Here is a 26,810-nt window from a genome sequence, read left to right on the forward strand (position 1 = left end):
TGTGTGTGTGTGTGTAAGAAGATGCTCATGCCTTACCAGCACATCAGACCCCGGGATGATGAAGGAGCGGGTCTGATTTCTGGGCACCATAGCCTGCACTAGAGGCACACCATCATGCACCACCTGCAGACACACAGATACAGACAAACACTTGTTTTAATTCATCTAACGAGACTGCATTGTTTCCATTATCTCCACTAAAAGTGAGATCTGACCTCGACGAATGGTCTGAGTTTGTCCAGCTGCTCGAAGAGGTTGGGAGGCAGAGTGTCGATACGTGCCTGCCGTCTGGACGCGCTCTGTGCTAACATACGGGGAGGATGGGGCTCCTGAAGCACAACCACATGCAGTAGTTAAGCAATATATGTATGGAGTTTATATACTGCATTTAAAAAATAGCAATAGAAGAGGATATTTCATGCACATAGAGAAAAAAGCCACATAAAACGTTTCATGGACTAGAGCTGATGCAGTAGTTAACATGTGTTGAGGTCCTACCTTGAGAAGCTGACAAGGTGTTTGCCCAAAGTTACTGATGATGCCCTCCAGGGCCTTGCGTTCAGTCTCATTGGCTATGGCATCCAGATCCACAGCACCTGAAGAGCAAATAACACAACCTTCACTGTACATGTTGTGCGTATGTTGGATGTGGCTTGTTGTTCAGGTTTGCTTTGTCTCGCATCTGGTGAAACTTGTATATTATTGCATGACCATGGTATAAAAAAAGAATAAAACACGTCGGGATGTGCTATTATTGGAAAATAATCAACTTCAGGAGAATATCATAGCAACCCGTTGTTGATTATTTTCCAGTAACAGGCGCCACGTCATGTTTCATTCACGAGACTGCTTTTACTGCGCTGGAACTGCTGTGAAGACCACAAGAGCAGTGAAGAGAAGACTCTCTCTCATGTCTTCCGTCTTAAGAACTTTACTGGTAGATTGCGCAATAGCGACAGTTAATACAATAGTGTTTTCTATGTTTAATACTGGAATTACAGTGGCTGCTCTTAAGCCTCCATCGTAAATGAGCCTCTAAGTAAACGGGCTTTCTGTTCTTTTCTCGGTATTGAGAAACGTGTTGAAATGACTACTTCATGTAATCACACAGACCCTACAGATGTGCTACATAGAAATTAGACTGATTATGGCGGCTGATATTCGTCAAATCATGAATATTCTAGCAGGCATCGAGTACATTCAGAAATATGTGTGAACACTGGTGGTTGATTTAAACTGCAGTATGTCTCACCTTCATACGTGCAGTAGTAGAACACGTTGAGTGCCTCCACAGCTGCGGGCCCACGCTGTTTATAGCCAAATATCAGATCAATCCACTCATGCAGGTGGGCAGACACATGCTCACTCTCCTGCAAACACAACCACAATGTTAGATGTGTGTGCGTGTGTGTGTGTGTGTAAATATGCAGGCAAGGTACACATGTGTGAATGCCACTTAAGCCCCAGACTTTGCCTGATTGTGCATATGTGTATGTGTGTGTGTGTGTGTATACACACACACACACACACACACACACACACACACATCTGCGTGTGTAAATTACCAGTGCCTGGCGGTGTTTCCTGATGAAATCTTCTCTGGAGGAGGCCCAGCGTGGCAGTACCACATCATTCACTTGTTCCTGATTTACCTGAAGACAGCCCAAATTGAACCCTGTAGAACGAAATGTATGTTAAAACAGTTCTATTATAATCATTTACACACTTCCTACACATTGCGTCCATTCGATACATTTAGTTTGACACTACTTTACATCAGTAAAATTATTATTAAATGAATATCGACACTTTGGGTTGCTCTCTGCCATTAAAAGAAACTCACTGTGTCTCATGCTTAACAGGAACATTGGCTCACACGTTGTAGATGTGATATATATGCAATATGCCTGATTAACAAATAGTTCTGCATGAGGATTAGTAACTAGACCATATCACACTGTCTGGTGGAAAAGCACAATTTGATGTTACATAAGGAGATATGTGCAAGGGATGAGCTACATACAGTTGAGGACATACGTTTGCATACACCTTGCAGAATCAGCAAAATGTTAATAATTAATAATAATAATAATAATAATAATAATAATAATAATAATAATAAGCAATTTCACATACCAGATGTTTACATATAGTCCACAAGACACAATAATAACTGAATTTACACAATGAACCAGTTCAAAAGTTTACACACGCTTGATTCTTAATACTGTGTGTCGTTACCTGGATGATCAGCGACTGTTTTTATGTTTTGTGAGAGTTGTTCATGAGTCCCTTGTTTTTCCTGAGCAGTTAAACTGCCCACTGTTCTTCAGAAAAATCCTCCAGGTCCTGCACATTCTTTACTTTTCCAGAATCTCCTTCATATTTGACCCCTTTCCATCAGACTATATGATGTGTGGTCCTCACATTGAGGACAACTGAGGGACTCATACACAACTATTACAAAAGGTGCAAACATTCACTGATTCACCGAGGGGTGTAAACGTTTGCACTGGTCCATTGTGTAAATTCAGTTATTATTGTGTCTTGTGGATTATATGTAAACATCTGTTATGTGAAATAGCTTATTCAGGGCAGGACTAAATAAAAACAAAATGAAAGATTAGATCCTGCTTATTTTTTTTTTTATTATTAACATTTTGCAGATTCTGCAAGGGCTAGATAAACTTCTGACCGCAGCTGTAAGTCAGGAGAAACTGAGTGTCCATATGAAAGCCATTAAAGTATAAAGATAAATGCTCTGTGCTGATATCTACCATTCATGTTCTGCAGGAATTCTGGGAAGTAGAAGAACTCCGGGATGAGCTCTTTCACGTCCGCTGGGCTCTCCATACGAGCCTGCCATGCTGCTGCTACTGAGTGGAACTGTCTGTCTGCACAATCAAACCTGCAAACACACACCCAGAGACAAAAACGAAATGCATCAGGAGGCTTAAAAAAAATGAATGCTTAAAAAAGGCTTATTCATAGGAATACACATACAGCCTCATATGAATATTTGTATTTCTTGTACACACTGTGATTGAAGTTACATCGTGAAACATTAACATGAGTGAGTACCTTATATTTTTTGTATACAATATGACCTCGGTAATGAATAATTAATTGTTAGTTTAACCCTTTGACCGCACCATGAAACAAACCGAGGTTTGGGAAATGCTAACGAGAGCTCAGCCTGCTCATGTGCAACAATGCCATCTACTGGCCAATCATGATGACACACTATCAGTGACTCCTTAAACACAGCTTTAACACAAAAGTTTAATTTCAAACAAAAGCTGTGACCAGTAATCCGCGTTCACAACTGTCGTTGTTTCATGTAATCTTTATATCCGTGAAGCTGCTGGATGTAACGGCATTAAGGGACTTTAACACATTGACAGCTGTAAATATGGCTACAGCGACCAGAAAAAAACCCATATGACATGATTGCAGTTTTGGCAATTTAAAAATACTTTTTTTTTTCTTTTTTTTTTTTAAATAAAGTGTTGAAATTTTATTTAGATAATGACACTATACTTTCAAATAATTCTGATCATACTTTTTAGATATGGTACTCAATTTTTTGTTACTGGTATGATTAGAAGAACAAAAACCCCTCAGTTTGGCAACAAAAATAATAATTGTGGATTAGATATTGGAGAAAAATGAGAAAATCAGATCCACTCATGTAACAAATGAAAACATGTTAGCATTTTTTCCCCTGCTGGATTTGATTTTATTATAGTTGTATTTTATTTGTAATGGAAGTGATTTTTGAGTGCTTGAGTTTAACAGAATGAGCAAACAAAGCTGTTGTTTTGTATAAGGCATGTTTTTAGCATCCTTGTTATTTTTTTTACATGATGTGTTTCAGAAAATAAAAAAGAATTGTAAAGCTTTGTAGTTTTAAAAGAAATAAATATCTGATAAATGTTGGTATCGGCTGATACTCAAGGTTTCAGTATCGGTATTGGAAAAGAGAAAAAGTGGTATGCCATCTCTAAAAACAACCTTTATCTTCTAATGCATAAAGCGATTCCTAGTCAAGTACTAGGCGGTCATGTATACGCTCATCTGTCAGGTGTTAAGTGTGCTGTCAGTGTGATGTGGGACCCTACTTGCCACTCTGCAGCTGGATGTGCAGCCTGGTGAAAGGCTCCATGCGGATCATGTAGTGCATGACGCCTGCTGCGTTGGAGTAGTGTGTGCCGTAGTGGAACTTATCAACTGTGCCTGCGGGGTCTTCAAAGCTCTCATACCTGTGTGCGCATACACACACACACACACACACACACACACACACACACGTTAAATTGCAGTTTAACTCCACGCAGCCATCAGCAGGTCCAGACTTCCATTCTTTTGTAACTACTGTACATACGCTGTCCTGTTAGTTTCACTGTAATCACTGAATAAGTCATAGTAAAGAATGCCTTTGGATGAATTACTGAATAACGAGCTTTGACTTTAAAACGCACCTATTATGGTTTTGAAACATGCCTAATTTTGTTTTAAAGGTCTCATACAATAGATTTACATGCATCCAAGATCAAAAAACACTTTAACGTGCTCATTATTTAAATTGCAGCATTACCTTTTTACCCCCCAGTGTCACAAACGACTCGTTCGATGATCCGTTCTAAAGGATTCCTTCTAAACTCCTCCTTTCAGAGAGCATACTTTGCTCTGATTGGTCAAATGCCACAGTCTGTTGTGATTGGTCTACCACTGTCAGCGTGTTTCAAAAAGGAAACGCCCACTACCACAATGAGTTTCAGCACCGTCTGTACGCGAGCAGCCGATGAAGACCAGAGGCGGGGCTTTTTGTTACAAACCCGCGTAGGTTAGTTCAGGAAGTAAAGTCTGGAATTACTAACGACTCGTTTCAGCTGTTCAGAATCGCTTCCTTCTTTCGGGAGTCAATCACTCCGTTTGTCGTGTGCTTTGATTTTTGAAACTTTCCAGACTTTTTACATTCACAAACAGCTCTAACACACTACATGAAAGGTAATATTAAAAAAAAAAAACATAATAGGTGCACTTTAAAGGTTAATCCATGTTGTACAAATCATAGGTCATAGATCATCAATTTTTCTTTATTTTGTACTCAAGTCGCACCAAATATCAGCATTACGTGCCACACGGTCATGTGTTAGCTTGAATTTTACATCAAACATTTGAATCATTATCATGATTATACCTTTGCATACAAGAAGACTACATAAGTGAATTTCCTTGTTTCTAGCTTTTCCCCACAAACAGTTCACTACAGCTAAAGTAAACAAGCAAATGGTGGCACAGGAGGTCTCAGGAGTGCATTTGTTTCATTCTTGCTCATTTACGGACAAATTATTTGTTCTTAAGATCATTCAAAGCTTAATATTTTGCCATATTGGGCTTGGCCCATCTTTTTGCCCAGGAGTGTACAATAAGGATAAAGGAGCTCACTTCTCTCGGACATCTTGGGCATGGCGAGGGTTCACCACTCCGATGGGTTTAGACAGATCTCTGAACACAGCCGGGTCTTCTAAGTCCAGTACACTAGATGTGTAGTCACATAGCACCCAAGGGAACTAAACACACACACACACACACACACACACACACACACACACACACACACACACACCACACACAGCAGGTCTGCATGAAGTAAAAGCAAATTCACTGAAACACCAGTTAAAGCGTAAAATACACTTGAGAAAGTAAATGAAGTGGAGTTTTACCACAGGGTACTGCGACAGATCGTTGTAGGTGCGACCGGCGATGGTGTTGAGCTGCATGAGATACTCAAAGTTTGAGATCTCTCTGCACACCCATTTCTGCCAGACATACACACAAAACACAATCAATATCTGTACAAAAAATATCCACGACAACAAAGCTACAATGAACTGACTGAAGACAAACAATTCCTCAATTCTTAAACTTGAATTAAGCGAACACCAGTTTTCTTTCTTTGTTTTCTAATAAAGGGCTTTACAAAGAGCACAAATGACACATCACAAATATAGATATATGAACTACGTATTCCCCGTTATTCAGAATATCACTCTGCGTTCCTCTATATCAAATGAACACGAAATTGCTTCGAATAAAAGGTTAGAATGATACCTGAGTGAGATTGGAGGCTTTGAGGAGTTCCTGAGGAGAGCGTGATCCGAAGTAAAACAGATTAGGTGGCCGAAGTCCGAGAATCCTGGAGTAGACTTTGTTCCGCACCTGTGGGAGTCAGGAAAAAAAAAAAAGCATCAGTACATTCCCACGCTCAGAAGAACCTTCAGGAGTATCCCCCTTTGTGCAGGGTGTGTAACATCAGCGCTAATGATTAGTAATGGATTTGAGCTCACCTTCTTCTTGAAGTTGATGAAGTAGTGAGCCTGGTCGATAAAGAAAAGCTCGAGGGCCGAGCGGCGCAGGTTATAGCGTCTCAGATGGACTTCTCTCAGCTGACTCAGTGGCCGCTTGAAATCGAAGCCTATCCCTGCACCAACACACGGCAACATTTAAACTCTAATAGACACGCTCCCGTATGTGCTCGATTCAAGTGTTCAGGGAAATGTGCACAGATTTTTAAGATTGAACTCCAACATCAACTAGGATTCCAACTTGGTGTCGGAAAGTTTCATTCTTTTTGCTCTTCAAGATTAATGTACAGTAGCTAACATGATACCAATCAACATAATGCAAACTCCATGCCAAATTCTTCAGACAGAATAACCTCTCCTGACTTCTCCATTACATTTGAGGACAATTTGTGTGACAATGTATTTTTCCTGTCCCACATGTAGAGTAAGTATTTAGTCTATCTATAAATATTTTCCATCATCTAAGCCATTTGGGATGTTATAACCACAGACCATAAAATGTACCCTAAAAAACCCAACACAGAAATTCTAATGGTTACCACTACAAATACCATTACAAACCATCAGCTAACCGTTAAAAATATGACCATTATTTGTCCTTAATGACATCCACTAGACGTAACATGCCACCAATAGAAGGCAACAAATTACCAGTAGAGACCCACAGGGGCCATTATAGTTTCCATTAAAACCAATACAATTCCCATTATAACCAGTAAAACCATTACAAATTATATGAGGGTTTCTAGTATATTTGCTATTCTTTTGTAATAAATGTTCTCTGTTAAAAGTTGAAGTACACCTTCAAATTCTTCACTCCATTAGAAAACTACATCAAATCACACGATGATTTTAGTTACCTGATGGCAAGTTAGTGCCTCTTTCCCCAAGGAACAGAGGCCCTTTGGCCGTTTGTCAGAGTAGCTCAGATCCTTACACTTAACCCATTTTTCCTGCTTCCAACACATCAACTTCGAGAACTGACTGTTCACTTTCCACCTAATATATCCCTCCCCTTGACAGGCACCATTGTAATGAGATAATTAATGTTATTCATGTCACCTGTCAGTGGTTTTAATGTTATGGCTGATTTAAATAAATATATACAAGACTACAGTCTTGTCCATACCTTCCTCTGTCTCCTCCTTCTCACTACTGATATCGTAGAAGTAGATATGGTGTGTAGTAACCTCGAGGCGACCTGTTACCACAGCCACTATAGTGATGAGCTCACAGTCCTCAGAGAGCACAAGCTTCTCCTTTTGGCTCTCCTCCTCCACTTCCTCCACCCTGATACACACACACATTGGCACTTCAGTCATCTCCAACAGTCACACCCACAGTTTCTCTTTAAATATTTCATCATCAGCACATGCTGGAAAACGCTTTAGGTTTTTTCCAGCACATGTGTATTATTTGGCATGGATAGTTTGCCAAGCTATCCTCTGCATATGTATATTTTGTATGGGTGGGGCTACTTACTGGCTGTCAATGAAGAGAAGGTCTTCTTCTGTCAGTTGGTCGTCTTCCATGTCACTCACTTTAGCTTCCTTGGCTACAGCCAGTGGGAGGGGCTCGGTGGAACTGCGAGGGCTCTCGGCTCCTGCAAAGCACAGGGAATGGATTTAAATACTAATGCCATGCACGCAAAAGTGATATATAACTGAATAAATAAATAGCATATAACTGAAAATCACATCACGACGGTTCAACATAGTTTCAGAGTTTACGTCTGTATATATAGTGAATTAAATCCATGCTCCATATCCAACGTGAGACACACCCATGTTATCCCGGAGTGCACTGGCCTCGCTGTGGGAGTCGAAGTTGTAGTTGGGCACGAGCTTCAAACGCATCTTGGAGTACGTCTCTGCGTTAGACAGCTTCCACTTCACTTCTGGCTCATCCCTAAAGCATAAACACACCAAAATTAATCAAAAATGCCCTTTTAATGGGATGAATCCCAGGCATTTTGTACATCACACATCTACACTGTTGAATATAAAGCAACAGATAATTTATCATTATTATTATTATTATTATTATTATTATTATATGTCATTACTTTAATGTACTGTCACTACATGTTACTGAATGACTGATTCAAAATCAGCTTTCCATAATCCTATAAATCAACAAGCACAGAAGGCACAGTGAGTATTGATGAAAAATAAGTTCCTACAGGACCATGGATTTGTACACACACACACACACACACACCACACACACACACACACCACACACACACACACACCACAAACACACACACCACACACACACACACCACACACACACACACCACACACACACACACACACAAACACACACACACACACACACACACACACACACACACACACACACACACCTGTTTGCCCAAGTTCCCCTCTCACTGGTGAGCAGCCTGCGCAGGGATTTCCAGTGCTTCCACACCACCCCCTGCTGGCTGTTATTTAGCTTCTGTGCACTCACATAGCGACTGTTCTCAATGCGTACACGCTTCAGGTATGGGTCTACAATCAACTCCTGAACACACACACACACACACACACACACACACACACACACAAACACAAACATGAAGAGGAGTTAAAACGGGATGTTTTCTTCATTAACACAAAGCACAGCAACATCATTTTGTGTTTCATTTAACTGCTAACAGGAGATGACTGCATAGAGACCTGAAACTTGGATTTGAAATCTGCTTTGTCCTTGTCCTTCTTTTCGGCAGTGCTCATGAGGTCATCGAAACACGAGTTCCAAAAGTTGGACAGTAAGTCGTGGCTTTTCCCAAAAGTGTCCAGCTCATACTGCTGCATGGTGGGTCTCACCTTGAAATGGGGGGGGGGGGAAACCCCACAGGGATTAGCTCACAATTCATTTAAATCCTGCTTCAGGCATAGAACACATCTGGAAATATGGACATACACAAATACAAAGAGTTGAACAGAACCTGCACAGATACAATATATTTGAACATTAGCTACACAAAGCAACACGCACACACAAAATTCAGGCATGGAATGCTAATATAGTGTGTGATTTGTATATACAAACAGAGTGGATTAATGACTGTGTTGTCATATCTGCTCCATAAAGCCTCTCCAGAGCCAGCGGGCTAGACATCTGTTTAATCTAAATCCAAGATTGATTTTCCAGCTGGGAGATACTGCAGATAAATCACACCTACTTTTCTGCCTTGCTTTGGCAATGCAGACTGCTTTCATCTTGAGCTGGTCTAAATATGGTATACATACTAGTATTCATGTGCATACAGGATCGGTGTCCTCGTCTTAAAACAAACCTGTGTCCACCGTGTGAATGATTAAATCTTACACTAGTTCGTATGGGGAAGTTTCCTGTAAGGAGACGTTTCTGCCACGGGAAAGATCGTTTCAGTCTGTACATGTGCATGTACTCACATGGTTGCAGTAGAAGAGCTGCCACTCAGCTGTGTTGCAGTAGGACACCAGGTCCTGGGCAAAGGTGGCGCTGCCGTTGGTGGGGGGCAGGCTGGGCAGGAGCTGCTGCAGCTTGGTCGGATCGGCGTGCTGGTCCAGGAGCGTGCGCACCACCGGCACCAGGGGCCTCAACACTGCCTCTATGCCTGCTGTACCAATCGTCAGAGACATACCTTCTGCAGGCCACAGAGTGGTTCCCAGACGGCCCAACAGGAAACACACCTCGTCCCATGAGAGACACAACACAGTCTGCAGCAGACTGTGCAGCTTCACACACGCCATCTCACACACCTATGCAAACAAACAGTGCAGATGCAGAATAAACATTCAGATGACATGATCATAAACATGTACAGTCACATAAAGCACTGCACTCACTTATGATACACTAATATATATATATACACATACAAAGGATTATGGACACCTGACCATCATACCCGTATGTAGTTCTTCCCCAAACTGTTGTAAAGCATGTTACAGCAATCCGATATCTTTTCACTGGAACTAACGGGCTCAAACATGTTCCAGCATGACAATGCCCCTGTGCACAAGTCCAGGCCCATGAGGACATGCTTTGCCAAGGTTAGAATGGAAGATCTCAAGTGACCTGCACAGAGCCCTGACCTCAACCTCACTGAACACAAATTTTGATGAACTGGAAAGCCAGAACTCCTCACCTGACACCAGTGCCTGACCTCACTGGCTGAACGAGCAAATCCCAACAGCCACACATCAAAATCTAGCATAAAGCCTTCCCACAAGAGTGGAGGTTATTATTACAGCAAAGGAATGGGAAGGTCAGCAAGAACATATGGGTGATGGTCAGGTGTCCACAAACTTTTGGCCATATAGTATATGTTCACTGAGACCCAGAGATGGTTTATATATTAAAAGCTTCTTCCAGATAGATTCTTTCAATCTGTGAATTTTCAGCCATTTTGGACGGCTCTAGTGCTGCTCTAGCACATGATCTATAAAGAACATGCATGCAAACATTACAACCGAAAGCGTTTTGTGTTTTGAGGACCTGTGAAAACAGCAATTCTGTACAATTTGTGTCATTTCTTAAGTGCATTCCAGGCATTTTGGGAGCTGTGTGTCATTTCAGGTAACAGGAAATAGCTTATGTTAAATGTTAAATCTTGACATTTTGGTCATTCTGTACTTATGACTAAACTGGGAATATATTTAGTTCTCTGAAATGACTTGCCATGAGAATGAAGGGTTGGTAAAGATGGTAGGTATTAAAAGGCATCATAAATTGTGCGTGTGTGTGTGTGTGTGTCTGAAAGTTCCTTTTATCTTCAGCTGCAGAAAGAAGGCCAACGGAGCTGTGATAAAGCAGAGCGGCAGAACGCTGACATTAACATTTGTTTGACATGCGCCGCTTTTAGTTTCGCTAATGGCTCTCCACTCATCCTGCAAAAACAATCTTCTTTCCGAAGGTCAAATGCAAGCAGCTACTTCAGGCTGCTTGAGAAAGCTCAGGGCTTGGGTGCCTGGGTCTGTGTTATCGTGTACCTGTGTGTTCTGCTGCTGGATGTATCCAGTAATGATCCACAGACCAATCTGAGCCATCCGTTTGAGCTCTGTAGCGCCGGCTGTTGCAGAAGTGGTGTGCCACGCCTGCAGCCTGTCGAGCAGATTCACCACTCCTTCAAAGATCTGAAAAAATGCACACACAGACACCAAATTGAGCACACACGCAGACCAGAGGAGACACACTACTCATTAACAGTTCATGGCCAAGGAAATGTGCACTACAGCGTGCAATAACAGGAAGTTGCAACATTTCTCTTTATAGAGGGACTGCACCATGACATCTATAATATACATTGCAGTGTGTGTGTGTGTGTGTGTATATATAAGTGTATATAACAGTGTTAAGCTATGACTATACTGTATTCACCTTATGCTTATTTCTATCATTTACATGAAAATTCCTTATCATGTGTAAGTATGACAGGTGGAAAACAGTGCCATGCTTATACCCGTATCCTGTACCTTTTCGCTCCACAGTGTCTGATTGTCAGTGCCCTCTGCATACAGGAAATCCTGTAGCAGTCTGAGGAGGCGAAGCAAAGAGGGAATATGAGGCAAAGACACGCCCTGAGAGTCCCGCAGGTCTGAAAGAGACGACTCCAGCATCATCTCCAAAAGACTGAAACACAAACACAGAGTCAATATACAGGAAGAAAATATAAACGAAGCAGTACCCATTAAAGCAAGAACACACTGTGGAATGCTCGATTCTGATTGGTCAGAAGTTGTTGATTCATTTTCTATAACAGCAGCTCTGGCTGTAAGGTTTATATTAATGCGCCTGTTTTAATATGGTATTGATTCTATAGTAACATCTTACAAACATACTCACATGAGTATCTCTGTGAGAATGATAACAGGATAACAGGAACTAATTTAACATTATAAACATAACTACAGTGCCCTCTGCTAATGTTGGCACCCTTGGTAAATATGAGCAAAGAAGGCTGTGAAAAATTGTCTTTATTGTTTAAACTTTTGATCTTTTATTTTAAACAATCACAAAAATACTCTGCTCTCATGGATATCAAACAATTGCAAACACAACACAGGTTTAACAAAAAAAAATCTTTGTTAAATATAAGTGTCCCACAATTATTGGCACCCTTTTAGTCAATACTTCGTGCTTCCTCCTTTTGCCAAGATAACAGCTCTGAGTCTTCTCCTATAATGCCTGATGAGGTTGGAGTGTACATGGCAAGGGACCTGAGATCATTTCTCCATACAGAATCTCTACAGATCCTTCAAATTTCGAGGTCCACACTGGTGGACTCTCCTCTTCAGTTCACCCCACAGGTTTTCTATGGGTTTTGATTCACGGGACTGGGATGGCCATGGCGGGACCTTGATTTTGTGGTCAGTAAACCGTTTTTGTGTTGATTTTGATGTATGTTTTGGATCATTGTCCAGCTGGAAGATCCAACCACGGCCCATTTTAAGCTTTCTGGCAGAGGCAGTCAGGTTTTCATTTAATATCTGTTGATATTTGATTGAGTCCATGATGCCATGTATCCTAACAAAATGTCCAGGTCATCTGGCAGAAAAACAGCCCAAGAACATTAAAGAGCCAGCACCATATTTAACAGTGGGCATGAGGTACTTTTCCATATGGCTACCTCTCTGTGTGTGCCAAAATCACCTCTGGTGTTTATTGACAAGAAGCTCTATTTTGGTTTCATCTGACCATAGAACCCGATCCCATTTGAAGTTCAAGTAGTGTCTGGCAAACTGAAGACGCTTGAGTTCGTTTTTGGATGATAGTAGAGACTTTTTTCTTGAAACCCTTCCAAACAGCTTGTGGTGATGTAGGTGACTTCGGATTGTAGTTTTGGAGACTTTCTGACCACAAGACGTAACTAACTTCTGCAATTCTCCAGCTGTGATCCTTGGAGAATTTTTGGCCACTCAAACCATCTTCTTCACAGTGAGTTGAGAGAATATAGACACACGTCCAATTCCAGGTTGATTCATAACATTTCCAGTTGACTGGAACATCTTAATTATTGCCCTGATGGTGGAAATGGGCATTTTCAATGCTTGTGCTATTTTCTTAAAGCCACTTCCCATTCTGTGGAGCTCAACAACCTTTTGCTGCACATCACAGCTATATTCCTTGGTCTTACCCATTGTGATGAATGACTAAGGGAATTTGGCCTATGTGTTACCTCATATTTATATCCCCGTGAAACAGGAAGTCATGATTAAACAATTTCAACCGAGCAGAGTATTTTTGTGAATTTTTTTTAACAAAATATCAAAAGGCCAAACAATTTTTTCACAGCCTTTGTTCATATTTACCAAGGGTGCCGATATTAGTGGACGGCACGGTATAAACAAATTAAAAAGTATTACCAGATTGATTAACCCTATAATCAAGAACATTATTGTGCACACTGCAAGTGAAAATAAAGTAAGCCACAAATTACATTTATTCAGTCTTTTTCCAAATTGAGCACCAAGGTTATTTGACCAAATAGTTTAGGAGACACACACACATACACACACACTCATTGTTGAGAGGTTTCAGTTAGCTTACTAAATATAGGACATGGAATTTTAAACACTCAGTCATGACAGCTATAACAGGATGAGGCCTGGAGATTCATCATGTTTGACCTTGAGGCCTTACTGCTTAATCCAACCTTCCAGTTGATGTGAACAGATGCTGTATACGACTAGTTGCAGAGATCAAGCAACAGATGTTTCTTATCAGTCAGGGGTTTGAGCTACCCTGTAACTGGTATTTCAAATCACTTCAGAGCATTTCAGGCATTGCACACAGGGCACACCCCAGTGGTATGCTAGTTGATTGACAGAGGTGAAATGAAATGTGCTTCTTACTTGCGCTTGATATCATCCGGTTGGCGCACAAGCTGCCAGGAAGAGCCCAGTTTGGTGAGGGCAGAGAAAACCTGCCCTCTCTCTCTCCACACTGCATCCTCTGTGCCATCTGTGCCAGTCCACAATACTCGGAACACAATGTTAGTCAGCAAGTTGCACAACTCCTCCTCTGGGGCCTGCTAAAAAAAGAAAGAGAGACAAAGAAAAATCAAAGAAGTGTTTAAGGTCAAATAAAAGCTACACTACTTTGTCCAGTTTTGTTTTAAATGAGAAATGGAAAGTTTGAGAAACAAAAACACCACATTTAAGCATAAGAAATTTATCCCATCTGTGAAACATGGTGGTGGTAGTATCATGGTTTGGGCCTGTTTTGCTGCATCTGGTCCAGGATGATTTGCCTTCATTGATGGAACAATGAATTTTGAATTATAGCAGCGAATTCTAAAGGAAAATGTCAGGATATCTGTCTGTGAACTGAATCTAAAGAGAAAGTGGGTCATACAACAAGACAATGACCCTAAGCACAGAAGTTATTCTACCAAAGAATGTTTAAAGAAGAATAAAGTTAATGTTTTGGAATGGGCCATTCAAAGTCCTGAACTTGTCCAATAGAAATGTTGTAGAAAGACCTGAAGCAAGCAGTTCATGTGAGAAACCCACCAACATCCCAGACTTGAAGCTGTTCTGTACTGAGGAACGGGCTAAAATTCCTCCAGGATGATGTGCACAACTGATCAACAGTTACTGGATACGTTTAGTTGCAGTTATTGCTGCACAAGGGGGTCACACCAGTTACTGAAAGCAAAAGTTCACATACTGTTGCCACTCACAGATATGTAATATTGGATCATTTCCCTCAATAAATAAATGACCAAGTACAATATTTTTTGTCTCGTTTGTTTAACTGGGTTCTCTTTATCTACTTTTATATTACGTTTTGTTTTAGGTCATATCTATGCAGAAATGTAGAAAATTCCAAAGGGGATCACAAACGTTCAAGCACCACTGTAAGTTAACAACGTATGGTGAGCGTGTTTGATAATTAATGGTATTAATACAGACTAAGGGAATAAATCAAGTTTATGATCATTAATTACTTCTAACAAAGGTTCTAATATAGCACATGATGGTTGTGTGCATGATATCAGCAAGTTGCTGGTGGACATTTCCGCTATGAAATACTATTCTGGGTTTGACTAGCTGGACCAATAATATGGACTTATATGGACCACAAGGTGTATTGTGAGAACAGGAGATATATATATATATGACAGCTAAAAATCATTCTACCAAATTGGCTCAGGTGATGTGTGTAGAGCAGCAGGTGGTGGGATTCTTTCGCTGGTTGTTGAACTTCGATAACTAAGATAAAATAAATCAAATGAAATCTGCTTGTCCTGGGCGACTGATATGTCCACCCCTGAGAAAACAACAGATTCAACCAAACAATGCTGTAACCCAGTGGTCAGCAACCCTCTTGTTTGAGATCTACTTTCCTGCAGCTTTCATCTCCAACCAAACTCCACACACCTGTTTAAGTTGATCAAGAACTTCTTAAGGCAGTGATTCGTTGGTCAGGTGGGAACGATTATGGTTGGAGCGTAAGTCTTCAGGAAGGTGGATCTCCAGGAACAGGGTTGTTGACCACTGATGTAACCTAAACGCCCAATCTATATCATAAGATGTCAGTCACAGCAGTTTTGCTGTAGGTGGAAGTACCTGTGGGTTGGAGTTGTTGGAGATGGTGTCAGCGGTTGGAGGCTCAGCGCAGTAGCTGGTGGCATCCAGCACATTAGACAAGCTGGAGCTCTTGCGTGCTCTGAGGCCAAGAAAGGGCTTGTTATTTTCTAGAGGAGATGGCGTGTCTGGAGTCTGCAATCCTCTCTGTCCTCCCAGCTCCAGATCAAGAGGCGACGTACCGAAAGGTGAGATCGGCTGATAGAGACTCTCTTCCCCTTCCTCCAACAGCTGTGGCGTGGATGGCACGTCCACTGTGTTGGACAGGGATGACGAGCGGCTGCCCCGTTCCACCGAGTCGAAAGACTTGAAGTTCATTGAGTCGCCGAAGCTATTCAGCTGACCTCCTGCAGGCGGAGACTGAGACAATTCAATAAAACTGTCTGTAATATCCCGAGATCGTTCTTCTTCTACATCATCCTCATCCTCCTCTGCTTCCTCATGCCGGGAGCTGTAGGGAATGAAAAGGTCAGAGCGAGGGCCGTCAACCATGCTATCATCCCTTTGGAGCAGAGACCTGGAGGGAATAGGCTCCAGTGAGGGGTGAGGGCTGGATATGCTGGCAGTACGAGACTCATAGGACTCTTTGATGTAGAGTTTAGTGAGAATGTCCTGCCAGCCAGGCTGCCGGGCCAGCTGCTTAATGTAGTCCTCATTGGAGTAGATCAGGTAGAAAAGCTGCAGATGGAATCAGAATACCGGAGAAACATCAGGTCATACTGTCATCACCAACGTATCTAAGCCTACACTATATTCATACATCATTATTTTTTAAAAGAATACTCCATCACCTCATAACCAAATCTTTATTTAATGCATTTGTCTATTTATGAGTACCATGAATATGATGCTTTGCTCAATTTCTCTGTACTGGGAAAAAGACCAGAAAATATGTTTACTTGAAACTTAAGCATGAAGGCACCTGTTGGGGAGTAATGTAAATAAACTAATTAAGTTATCACGATTCTGTATAATTCAGAATTTCAAAGATGGGACTGCTTTGTCTGAGTTTGTTGTGGCTCAATTGTTAAGGCTCTGGGTCGGGATTCAAGCCTCAGCAACCCTATGTGCTCCAGGGGTGCAGTATCATGGCTGAACCTGTTCTCTGATCCCAACGTCCTAACAAGCTGGGATATGTGAAGAAAAGAATATCACTGTGCTGTAATGTATATGTGACATTAACTCAGTAGGAGTGGGACATGTGTGATGTTTAATAGGGGAAATCCAGTAATCATTCTCAACATTCCAGTTGGGGGTCAGTGAACAAGCAGACAGCCTTAAACACGGATAATCCCTAGACAAAAAATAAGGAAAATGGGCAAGGGGCAATAGAAGGAACATGGAACTTCGAAAACAAGGCTCAGAATTAAGCATACGAAATGCACAATAATATGGATAGAAACAGCTAGCTATGTGAATACCTAGACACAACTGTGAAACACACCATTGACCGGACAGGGAGGAAACAGGACTAGAACCAAAACCAAAAGCAAATGTCATGATCGCAAAACAAAACGTGAATTGAGTGCTTGTGGCTTTCAGAGCCGCACCACATGCGGAGAGGTGACATCTCTGTGTACAGTTTCCACTTCATAGATGGATGTTTTGACTAAACAGGTTTTTCGTTCATTTTATTTTAATCAGGACAGAGAAACACGGTAAAATACTTATCCATGCTAATTACCCATACACTACATATAAGGGAGGTCAGGTTAACAGTGTAGTATTCCTTTAAAATGTTCAGATAAAATAACCAATGATTGCAGATTTTGTCATTTCCTGCTACGTGGCATCAAACACAATCCAGAACCTTAGTAGGACTGCCATTTGTCCTTTGGACTGAAACCCTTGGAAAATTTCATGTCTCTCTTATTTTGTCCTGGTAGCCACTTACCTTGCGACATATATCCAGTCGGACAGTGAGATCAGCCCGATGAGACAGGTACACAACTGCCAAAAGGTCTCTGAAAGTGGGTGAGGGATCTGCAGCACACACACACACACACACACACACACACACACACAGAACTACATGTGAAGCACAAGTTCATACCCATGTCATACTGTCTGTTGTCCCACTGCTCATCAGCTGTTTACCTGTAGCCAGCACCTGCTCGTACAGGCAGCGGATGATCGTCATTGTGACTGGGACCTCCTCCAGGAAGGAGACCAGGCCCAGGTAGGTGGGCTCTCGCAGCTTGACCCGCTGTTTGTTGCGCTCTGGGACTCGCTCGCTCTTCAGAACTTTGTACATGATCTGTAGAGCAGCATGGAGAATCAGTATGCAGTTTTGGATTTACAGAGACTGGACATACAAACACAGAAGGAAGCAGTGTCAAAAGGGCTGGATGTGCTCACCCTGAACACTCTTTCACGTGCGTCATCACTAAACCTGGGCTTCAGCAGTAGACAGTAGAGCTGCTCCACCCCCCAGTCCAGCAGCACAGACAAAGCCTGAGGACTGCTCCTCAGCACAGCGTACAAAATATCCAGCAGCATGATCGCCTGCACACAGGTGGGGAAGAGAGAGAGAGAGAGAGAGAGAGAGAGAGAGAGAGTATAATTAAACAAACACTATGTCTTGTGGCTAACAAAAACGGAAGTGGTTAAGAATGTGTGTGAGAGAGAGAGAGAGAGAGAGAGAGAGAGAGAGAGAGAGAGAGAGAGAGAGCTTCCAAGAAGAAACCGATTAAGAATATATAAATATTGCATTCAATATTGCAAGTCATACAATATAAACTACATTTTAATCTATTCAAATCTATTCCAATCTATTCCTATATTGAAACAAATTTAATTTTAAGGCCTGAGTGTCATGGCTAAGATCAAACAAAATAAACCATTTCCCTACACTTGAGATAAATATTTTAGTTGAACAGAACAGAATAAGACACAAAATAACAGAGAGATCAGAACAAAACAACATGGAATAAAAATAGAACAGAATAAATAAAACAGAAATCGAACAGATTAGAGTAGAATACAAGAGAATAGAACAGAAGAGAAAAGAATAAACTAAAATATAATGGAATAAAATAGAACATAACATAACAGACAGAATTGAACAGAACAAAACAGAATAAAATAGAAATGAGTAGAAATGAATAGAATAGAACATCTTAGAATAGAACACAATAAAATAGAACGGAATCGAATCGAACAAAATCAAATATAATGGTATAACAGAGAACAGAAAAAAAAAACGCAGAACAGAGGAAGGTGGAAGTCGTTCACATTTCAAGACTTTCATGTGGTGTAAACACTGTGACTTGAGAGACTTTACAGTATAGCAGAGAGGCAGAAGAGCTTAGGCAGAGACACAGGAAGCTGAGGAAGAGACACAGGAAGCTGATTAAGAGACAGAGTCAGTGTGTTACCTGCTGCTGGTCCTGTACGACTGCAGTATACGCCAGAATACTGTGTAGCTCCCTCGTAGTGGGAGACTTCAACAGGAAATCTTTCAGCAGATCCAAGAGCGACGTCTGCACTGTCTTCCTCTCATCTGACAGAGCACTGCCATCCTTCTCCACACTACACACACACAAACAAAACAACACTTTGTAAGTCCTCCTTTATAGTCTATCTTTCGCAGCAGTGCTGTCACAGATATAACTGAGGAAGAGTGACAAACGGCTTGTTTAAAACTCAAACACAGACACTGAGCAGCCATTTGAGACAGTCATGTTACATCACTTTAACCCCAATATTCCTGATGTATGTTGTAAATGTAAACAAAAGAAGAGAACTTTACTCCACTGTATGTGGGATTGTACAACGGTCAGCTGTTTCTGGGTGAAATACTGGAGATAATAAGTCAAATTCTTGGTAAAGACATTGATACCTTTTGATCCCATGCTGTATATATTGCACATTTAACCTGTGAACATTAAAATGGCCAAAATATAAAGGAATGCTGTTAACTCTTTCCTTGCTAGAGGCTAAACATGTAACTGCCTGCTCTTAGTCCTGGGGTTTCTCACTGGTTAAATGGGATGACTTCATGTCATGCCTTGGAAAAGATTACTTATATGATAAAAATCCCAACAAACTTCATATAATTTGATCCATTTGGAGCGTGTTTTATGACTTTTTAAAAAATCTTGATGCTAACTCTTTTATAGAGTTGATCAGTAGTGGAAGTATATAAACAATGAATGAGGTTAATAATACTGTATTCGTACATGTAAGGGTTTTGTTCCTTTTTCATGATTATTATAATTTTATTATTGTTATTATTATTTGATTGCAATGAAAAAAAAATCCTAATTACTGTATATTCTTTATGGTCTTCATAATATTTGACAAATAAAATATTGTTAGGGAAAAAAAAAAAAATAGTGCTGTCGCATGCTTGCTGTTATTACCTGTAGTGTGAGCGAATGGAGTCCAGGATGTACTGAACCCCATACTTTCTGCGTGTTCTTTGCTTGCCCTCCTTCAACACAGAGGACAGATACTGCACATGACCTACACACACATACACACACACACACACACACACACACACACACACACACACACACACACACACACACACACATTATGGCTCATGGGTTTCTGCTTAACACTGAAACTAAATCAGCTTTTGAGGTTTTACACGCTGGTCAAACCCTAAAGCCGTGCTTAGAGCTACACAGTATTTCAAAGAGACTATCTATACAAGAATATCAATATGAATATTTAGGAGCTTTTCTGGCTATTGCGTAGTTGTAAATCGTTCCCGGAACAGAGTCGTTAGTGGGATAGGCTGGAGCGGAGGCATTTACCGAGGCAGACTGCAAAGTGACAGTGGCTCCAGATACGGAAATCAAACAGGAGGTGCTGGTAGAGCTGAGACAGCAGAGCGCTGTTGCCATCATTGGAGACCTGCTCCAGCAGCAGCTGGCATGCCATCAACACACTCATATCCATCATAGTGCTGGGCACCTGCCACAGAGAGAAAGTGAGAATGTGAGACAGAAACAAAGCTAAGGTAATGCATGAGTCTGGCAGAAAATGAAACCTGTTTGTTGTGGCATGGTTTCGTGGTGGTAGAAGCGAGCTTTTTAGACATCAATGAATGTGAGTCGTATTAAAGCCGCAGATTTCTTCTCAACACCGCCTGATCTACGATGTCTGTCACTGGGTGTGCATATGCATACAAGTAGAGGTGTGTGCGGTCCTACAACTAGCTTGTTCCATAAATGCATGTGTGTTTGAGGGTCTGGGCAACAGAATGATCTCATTAATAAATACGCTGCCAAATGCTTGTTAAAACAGTGTATATTTTAGCATTTTTATTTAAATGAGCATTTTTATTTAAAATTTTACACACTCTAAATTTGTAGATCTAACCAAGGAATAGGTATAAGTGAATTACAAAACGTTTATTATTAAACTGTTTAGTGAAGAGACATTAGAAATGACACTGTTTTATTGTATATTATATATATTTTCCTTATTTAATTGCTATTCTGTATCATTTTGTTTGGTCTGTGCCAATAATAGTGATTCAACTGTAATAATAAAACATCTTCAAATGCTTTTGTCTGGCAGTGTATGTCATGAGAAGACTTTTCTGAGGATGTCACATTTATTGCCAGTAGAAGACCAACTAGGGTTTCATAAATGTATATTATTACTTAACTTATACCAAAGCATGGTGGAATTCTGGAACCTGATTGGTCCGAAGGTGTGGATTAATTTTATATAACCGCACGGCTTGGACAGTAATTCAGCTGGAATATAAATTATATGTGTATTTGAACGCACTCATTCGCAAGGATGTATGGTGGACACTCCACATAATGTAAGGCTAATAATAAACAGATTTTTTAAAAAAAACCATGTTTAACAAAGAAAGAGGTATACTAGTTCATGTGGTGAAGTTTTTATTGTTAGGAGAAGTTTATGTAGTATTTATGGAAGCAGTCTCAGGTGTCAGAGCATTGTAACGGTCAAGGTGCTTTGTGTGCTTGTCTGGAACCTTATGCGAATGTATCACAGCATGGCCTAGGAAAGGAATTCTTAAACTTGAAGGTTTTGCAACTGAAACTCTATATACTGGATCTATTGCGCATCTGTGATTACCATGCAAAAGAAATTCAATATATTTGCCCATGAGAAAAATAGAGAAGACCTGGTTACAGTCTCAATTATATCAGAAGCCTAAGAGCATAAATGTTCATGTAAAACTCATATTTTGAAGAAAACTTTCTTCACTTTGAAGAAAAGTAAAATATTTCGAAGTAAAGTTCTAACTCTTTATAACTGCTCTATAATTTTTCAGAGGGAAGACGTAGTGGTTATCTGTTACCAACATTTTCAACATAGTGTAGTTCAAAGTGAAAAACAAAGGGTATAGGAAAAAATATAAAAATATATTACAGGATTATCCACCCATCCATCCATTTTGCATACCGCTTATCCTACTCATATCTATGCCAGGGAAATGGGTCCCAAGATTGGGGACACCTTGAATGGGGTGCCAACCCATCGTAGGGCACAATCACACACACATTCACACACTATGGACAATTTGGAATCAACCTACAGTGCATATCACTGGACTGCGGGAGGAAACCGGAGCACCGAGAGGAAACCCCCGAAGCACGGGGAGAACATGCAAGCTCCGTGCACACGGGGTGGAGGCAGGATTTGAACCTCCATGCCAAAGGTGTGAGGCAAACGTGCTAACCCCTAAGCCACCGTGCTCCCCTATTATAGAATATATAATCATACGACAATCAAGTTAATATGTTGATAAATAATCGACGACGATCGCTCACTATTTTTTCTTCTTCTTGACATTAATAAGACAAACACACAGATAGTCCTCTGTCTAGAAGACTTTTTCATTACTGACTGTTACAAAGACACCCAAGAATCCTTCTATATGTTAAATAAATGTCTCCTTACACAAAGCTTCGGCATATCTTACACATCATTGTTTGTTGAAGTCCCTGGAAACGAGTTGCTACTAAAAAAACGATAACGTATTATAGGCAGCAATACTGTCAGGGTTGTGCTGTTTCAGAAAACTAATGAACTTTTTCTATTCAAGATCAGAATCAAGAATTCAACAGTGTTGTGGTATAAATATTTGCAGGTTATATTTAAACTGAGAAAATGCGCAGTGATGATAAAGTAATTTTTAGTTATGTTGCCAGTGTGTGCTACCTTGCTGAGCATGGCTCCTATAATGGGTGGTCCATGGCATTGGAGGAGACTCTCTTGATTGACGGGGTGATTGCGCAGCATGTTCCTAATCATCAGGAGGAACGCGGCCACGCTGTTCCTTTCCAAACGGCCCTCTGATGGAGTGAAGGAGAGAGAAAAAGATCCATGGTTAGAAAAGCGCAGGAACTGTACATCATATCAGTTTATAATGTGTGGTTTACATTTATGGAGCACTATAAATAACTCCGGCATGACTATCAGGCATTTATAAAGTGCTCCTGCATGTGCAGGGATGGTCCGTTTGACCCGAGTTAAAACGATGACCTTGTGGCTCACTGTGTAGATTAACTACTACAGATTTGCACCTGTTAAAAAGCTGAACACTCTACGCTAACTAAATATGTGAGTATTCCTGAGCGTTTCATTTTCTCTACGAATCCTCCTACATTTGACTGAGGACAGAAATTTGCATGAAAATGGTTCTACTTGGAGTCTGCACTATTACTAACCACAGGATTTTCCCAGGGGGAGCAGCATGCCTGAAGGACCCCTGGAGGAGGTGAGATCTGGTCCCAGCAGGTCAGAGGTCTCCTGCCCAGCAGTCTCACCCTGTTCCAGCACACACACCTGCTCTAGCAGGGGCAACAGAGACCCCATTCCACCCACACAGTTCATCACATCCTACACAAACACAACCAGGGGCGGGGTTAGGGAAATGTCAAGAATACAGGATATTCTCCTTCATGTTCTATGTTTTGCTTAAAGCTGATGAAGTACTACCCAGCCCACTGTATGTTGCCATGTAAACAGTAAAATGTTCAGACCTTGATGTCCCAGTTGACAACCCTGTGCCCGGTTAGTCTGCCGTCATACATATGGTTGGGAGATAGATCCAGACAGATCTGGTTTTTAAAGGCCTGCAAGATACAAAACACAAACTCTTAAAGCATTTCATAGCACAGGGCTTGATCTGACTGGTCACAAGATGTTGATGAATTATCCATAACAGCAGCTCAAAGGTTTATATTAATTTATATCATTGTAATATGTGATTGGTTTTTACAGTAACAGCTAATTCCCCGTGTAATCTTTGATATGGTTTCTTTAAGAAGACCACTACTGAAGGAGTCTCGAGTGTCAACGCTTTGTAAAATTCAGTTTTTCACCATGGGAAAGTCTTCAGAACAGAGGACTTTGAGCTTTCCTGTTTCTCAGCTGTGCTGTTTGGCTTATTGACTTTAAGAGAGACAAAAACAAGCCTGATGACGGAATTAATGTTGTAGATGTTGTAGCACAAGTGATAAGATCAAACTTGTCTTGTCTTGAATGCGCCACAGCAGTAAACGTAACTATAAATGTATAAACTGTATTATGTGTCATTTTTAAATGAATAAAAAAATAATTATTGGAAAATTGTTGTGGTATAAAAACAATAAAACATGTTGGGATGTGCTGTTATAGGTAAATAATCCATTTCACAGTGGGAATGGCATCACACCACCTTGTTGTTGTCTTCATATATATTTTCACATATAATATACTGTAATATAACAGCAGGTGCTGTATGCATGTATGCACATGCTGCGAATACACTGTGTGATGATCTCTCTTTGTTAGCAAACGGGTCAGTATTCAAGAAGTGGGACTGTTCCTACCTGAGGTGTGTAGTACAACAGGAGTTTACTGCAGATATCCGAGAGTTCTCCATCCGCTTTAAACAGGGACACGTTATTGGGACCTGCAATTGGAAAAGCAGAGAGCTGATCATTAAAATATTGTTACATAGAAGCAGTGCGCCATTCATCATATTTTAATCAAGACCATACTTTTGGTTTCATCAATTACTGAAACATACAACAGATATATTAGAGAAACACATTTAGCTATTTAGCTTAAATCACAAGTTCCATATTCATATGGTTTATGTTTAACAGCTGTGGTGGTGTAATGATTTATTTATTTTGTATTTAATTCTGTTTACATTCAGCATTAACATATACACAACTAACATGTCTGAGGGTTAGAAAAGTTGGTTGGTGTTGATTTAAAATGATGCATTAAAAAACAAAACAATGAAATGATTTTTTTAATATGTGAAAATAATAAAATCGAGAAAATGAATTATTATTTAAGGCAGTATCTTGTGTGTGAGAATGTCAGATTTGTACGCATGTGCCATGCCATTTCTTTACAAGTCACGTTTTGAACTTGGACAATATGCTCTTTATTATACTATTGCTCACAGGTGTGGACATTTGTGTGTGTGAGACTCTCACCAGCCATATAGAGTGTGCGTGTCTGTGCAGGTTGCAGTGCATCATGGCAAATGAAGGCGGTGGCCAGCAGGCCGTCCAGCGATGACGGTGAGCCCCACTCTGTGTCCTGTAATCCCGCGGGAATGGTGTAGACCGGGACATCTCTGCCCAAACCCCAGCGTGCTCCCCCTCCCGCAGCAAACGAGGCTGGGAAAGACTGAGATCGGGTGAGAGCTGGAGGGCCAGCGGACACAGAGAATGCCAGCTCGGATGAGTGTACCGGGGAAGGCAGAGTCGGGGAGGTGGTGGTAGTGGTGGTGCGGTGACCCGCTGAACCAATACAGCAGGACGTAAAAGGCTGGAAATGGAGATGGAAATTTAGATTAGATTAATGTAGTTAAGATTAACGCTTGCTTGAGACAATTCGTTAATCATAACAAGTCAGAATTATTGGACAAAAAAGAGGCAGAAATATTTTTTTTATATGATGCCCTAATATCAATATAATTCTGGCACTTTATTTGTATATTTGTATGGTGCTGTCAAGCTTAAACATAAGTATGTTGGTCCTAGTAAATGAGATTTTGGATTCCGGCATAAGCCGTATTTTATCCTCCTTACCTCACTGAGTGTAGGGAAGCGCAGCTGTGCTGTCTTACACAAGCTTCCATCCACATAGATTGTGACCAGGTTCTGTCCGAACGGCCTTCGACCCGAGATGTGCACTATAGCTAAAGAGTGCTACAGAAAAAGGAAACAGCATATTTCTAAGTGCTTTACATGCACTAGGCAAGCGTATTTGCGTGTGCGGTGCACAGCGTGTACTTCACTTACCCAGGCACCATCGTTGAAGGGCATCTCAGGCAGTGAAACAGCCATGTACTCCTTCTTGGTGCATACAGCCACTACCAACACTCCCTCCGTGGTGAAGAAAGCCTCGAACCCTGTCCCACTTGCCGTGAAGAAGCTAGGAGAATCAATTAGAAATTGTCTTACATTTTTATGAGGACCATTACATACACTGTATAGACCAGACAGTCTGGTATAGCATGATATTGTACGGTGGTGCTTGAAAGTTTGTGAACCCTTTAAAATTTTCTACATTTCTTCATAAATATGACCTAAAACATCATCAGATTAATGATTTGGAATGATCCATTCAAAGTCCTGACATTAATTCAAGAGAAATTTTTGTGGAAGGACCTGAAGCAAGCAGTTCATGTGAGGAAACCCACCAACATCCCAGAGTACTGAGGAATGGGCTAAAATTCTCCAAGCCGATGTGCAAGACTGATCAACAGTTACTGGAAACATTTAGTTGCAGTTATTGCTGCACAAGGGGGTCATACCAGATACTGAAAGCAAATGTTCAAATACTTTTGCCACTCACAGATATGTAATATTGGACCATTCTCCTCAATAAATAAATGACCGTGTATAAT

General features: G+C 40.8%; 1 protein-coding gene across 3 annotated transcripts in view; it reads right to left on the bottom strand.

Moving 5' to 3' along the window:
• nbeal2 (neurobeachin-like 2) overlaps positions 1-26,810 on the bottom strand; it is a 66,640-nt gene that overhangs the window by 8,110 nt on the left and 31,720 nt on the right. For all 3 annotated transcript variants that reach the window (XM_053627329.1, XM_053627313.1, XM_053627320.1), the window contains 34 exons: positions 26,203-26,335; positions 25,990-26,109; positions 25,390-25,726; positions 24,769-24,851; positions 23,938-24,030; positions 23,623-23,794; positions 23,114-23,247; positions 20,722-20,881; positions 20,320-20,422; positions 19,333-19,486; positions 18,314-18,460; positions 18,053-18,212; positions 17,850-17,938; positions 15,938-16,633; positions 14,219-14,397; positions 11,840-11,996; positions 11,357-11,500; positions 9,794-10,123; positions 9,053-9,202; positions 8,740-8,897; positions 8,155-8,279; positions 7,854-7,974; positions 7,501-7,661; positions 6,354-6,487; positions 6,118-6,225; positions 5,730-5,825; positions 5,452-5,576; positions 4,122-4,262; positions 2,778-2,908; positions 1,566-1,675; positions 1,253-1,370; positions 499-596; positions 216-329; positions 37-123 (listed from right to left, as the gene is read on the bottom strand). In XM_053627329.1, coding sequence (XP_053483304.1) covers positions 37-123; positions 216-329; positions 499-596; positions 1,253-1,370; positions 1,566-1,675; positions 2,778-2,908; positions 4,122-4,262; positions 5,452-5,576; positions 5,730-5,825; positions 6,118-6,225; positions 6,354-6,487; positions 7,501-7,661; positions 7,854-7,974; positions 8,155-8,279; positions 8,740-8,897; positions 9,053-9,202; positions 9,794-10,123; positions 11,357-11,500; positions 11,840-11,996; positions 14,219-14,397; positions 15,938-16,633; positions 17,850-17,938; positions 18,053-18,212; positions 18,314-18,460; positions 19,333-19,486; positions 20,320-20,422; positions 20,722-20,881; positions 23,114-23,247; positions 23,623-23,794; positions 23,938-24,030; positions 24,769-24,851; positions 25,390-25,726; positions 25,990-26,109; positions 26,203-26,335 — 5,368 coding nt within the window. The remainder of the gene's footprint in view (positions 1-36; positions 124-215; positions 330-498; positions 597-1,252; positions 1,371-1,565; positions 1,676-2,777; positions 2,909-4,121; positions 4,263-5,451; positions 5,577-5,729; positions 5,826-6,117; positions 6,226-6,353; positions 6,488-7,500; positions 7,662-7,853; positions 7,975-8,154; positions 8,280-8,739; positions 8,898-9,052; positions 9,203-9,793; positions 10,124-11,356; positions 11,501-11,839; positions 11,997-14,218; positions 14,398-15,937; positions 16,634-17,849; positions 17,939-18,052; positions 18,213-18,313; positions 18,461-19,332; positions 19,487-20,319; positions 20,423-20,721; positions 20,882-23,113; positions 23,248-23,622; positions 23,795-23,937; positions 24,031-24,768; positions 24,852-25,389; positions 25,727-25,989; positions 26,110-26,202; positions 26,336-26,810) is intronic.

This window comes from Ictalurus furcatus, chromosome 1, assembly GCF_023375685.1.
Source record: "Ictalurus furcatus strain D&B chromosome 1, Billie_1.0, whole genome shotgun sequence".
NCBI lineage: Eukaryota > Metazoa > Chordata > Actinopteri > Siluriformes > Ictaluridae > Ictalurus > Ictalurus furcatus.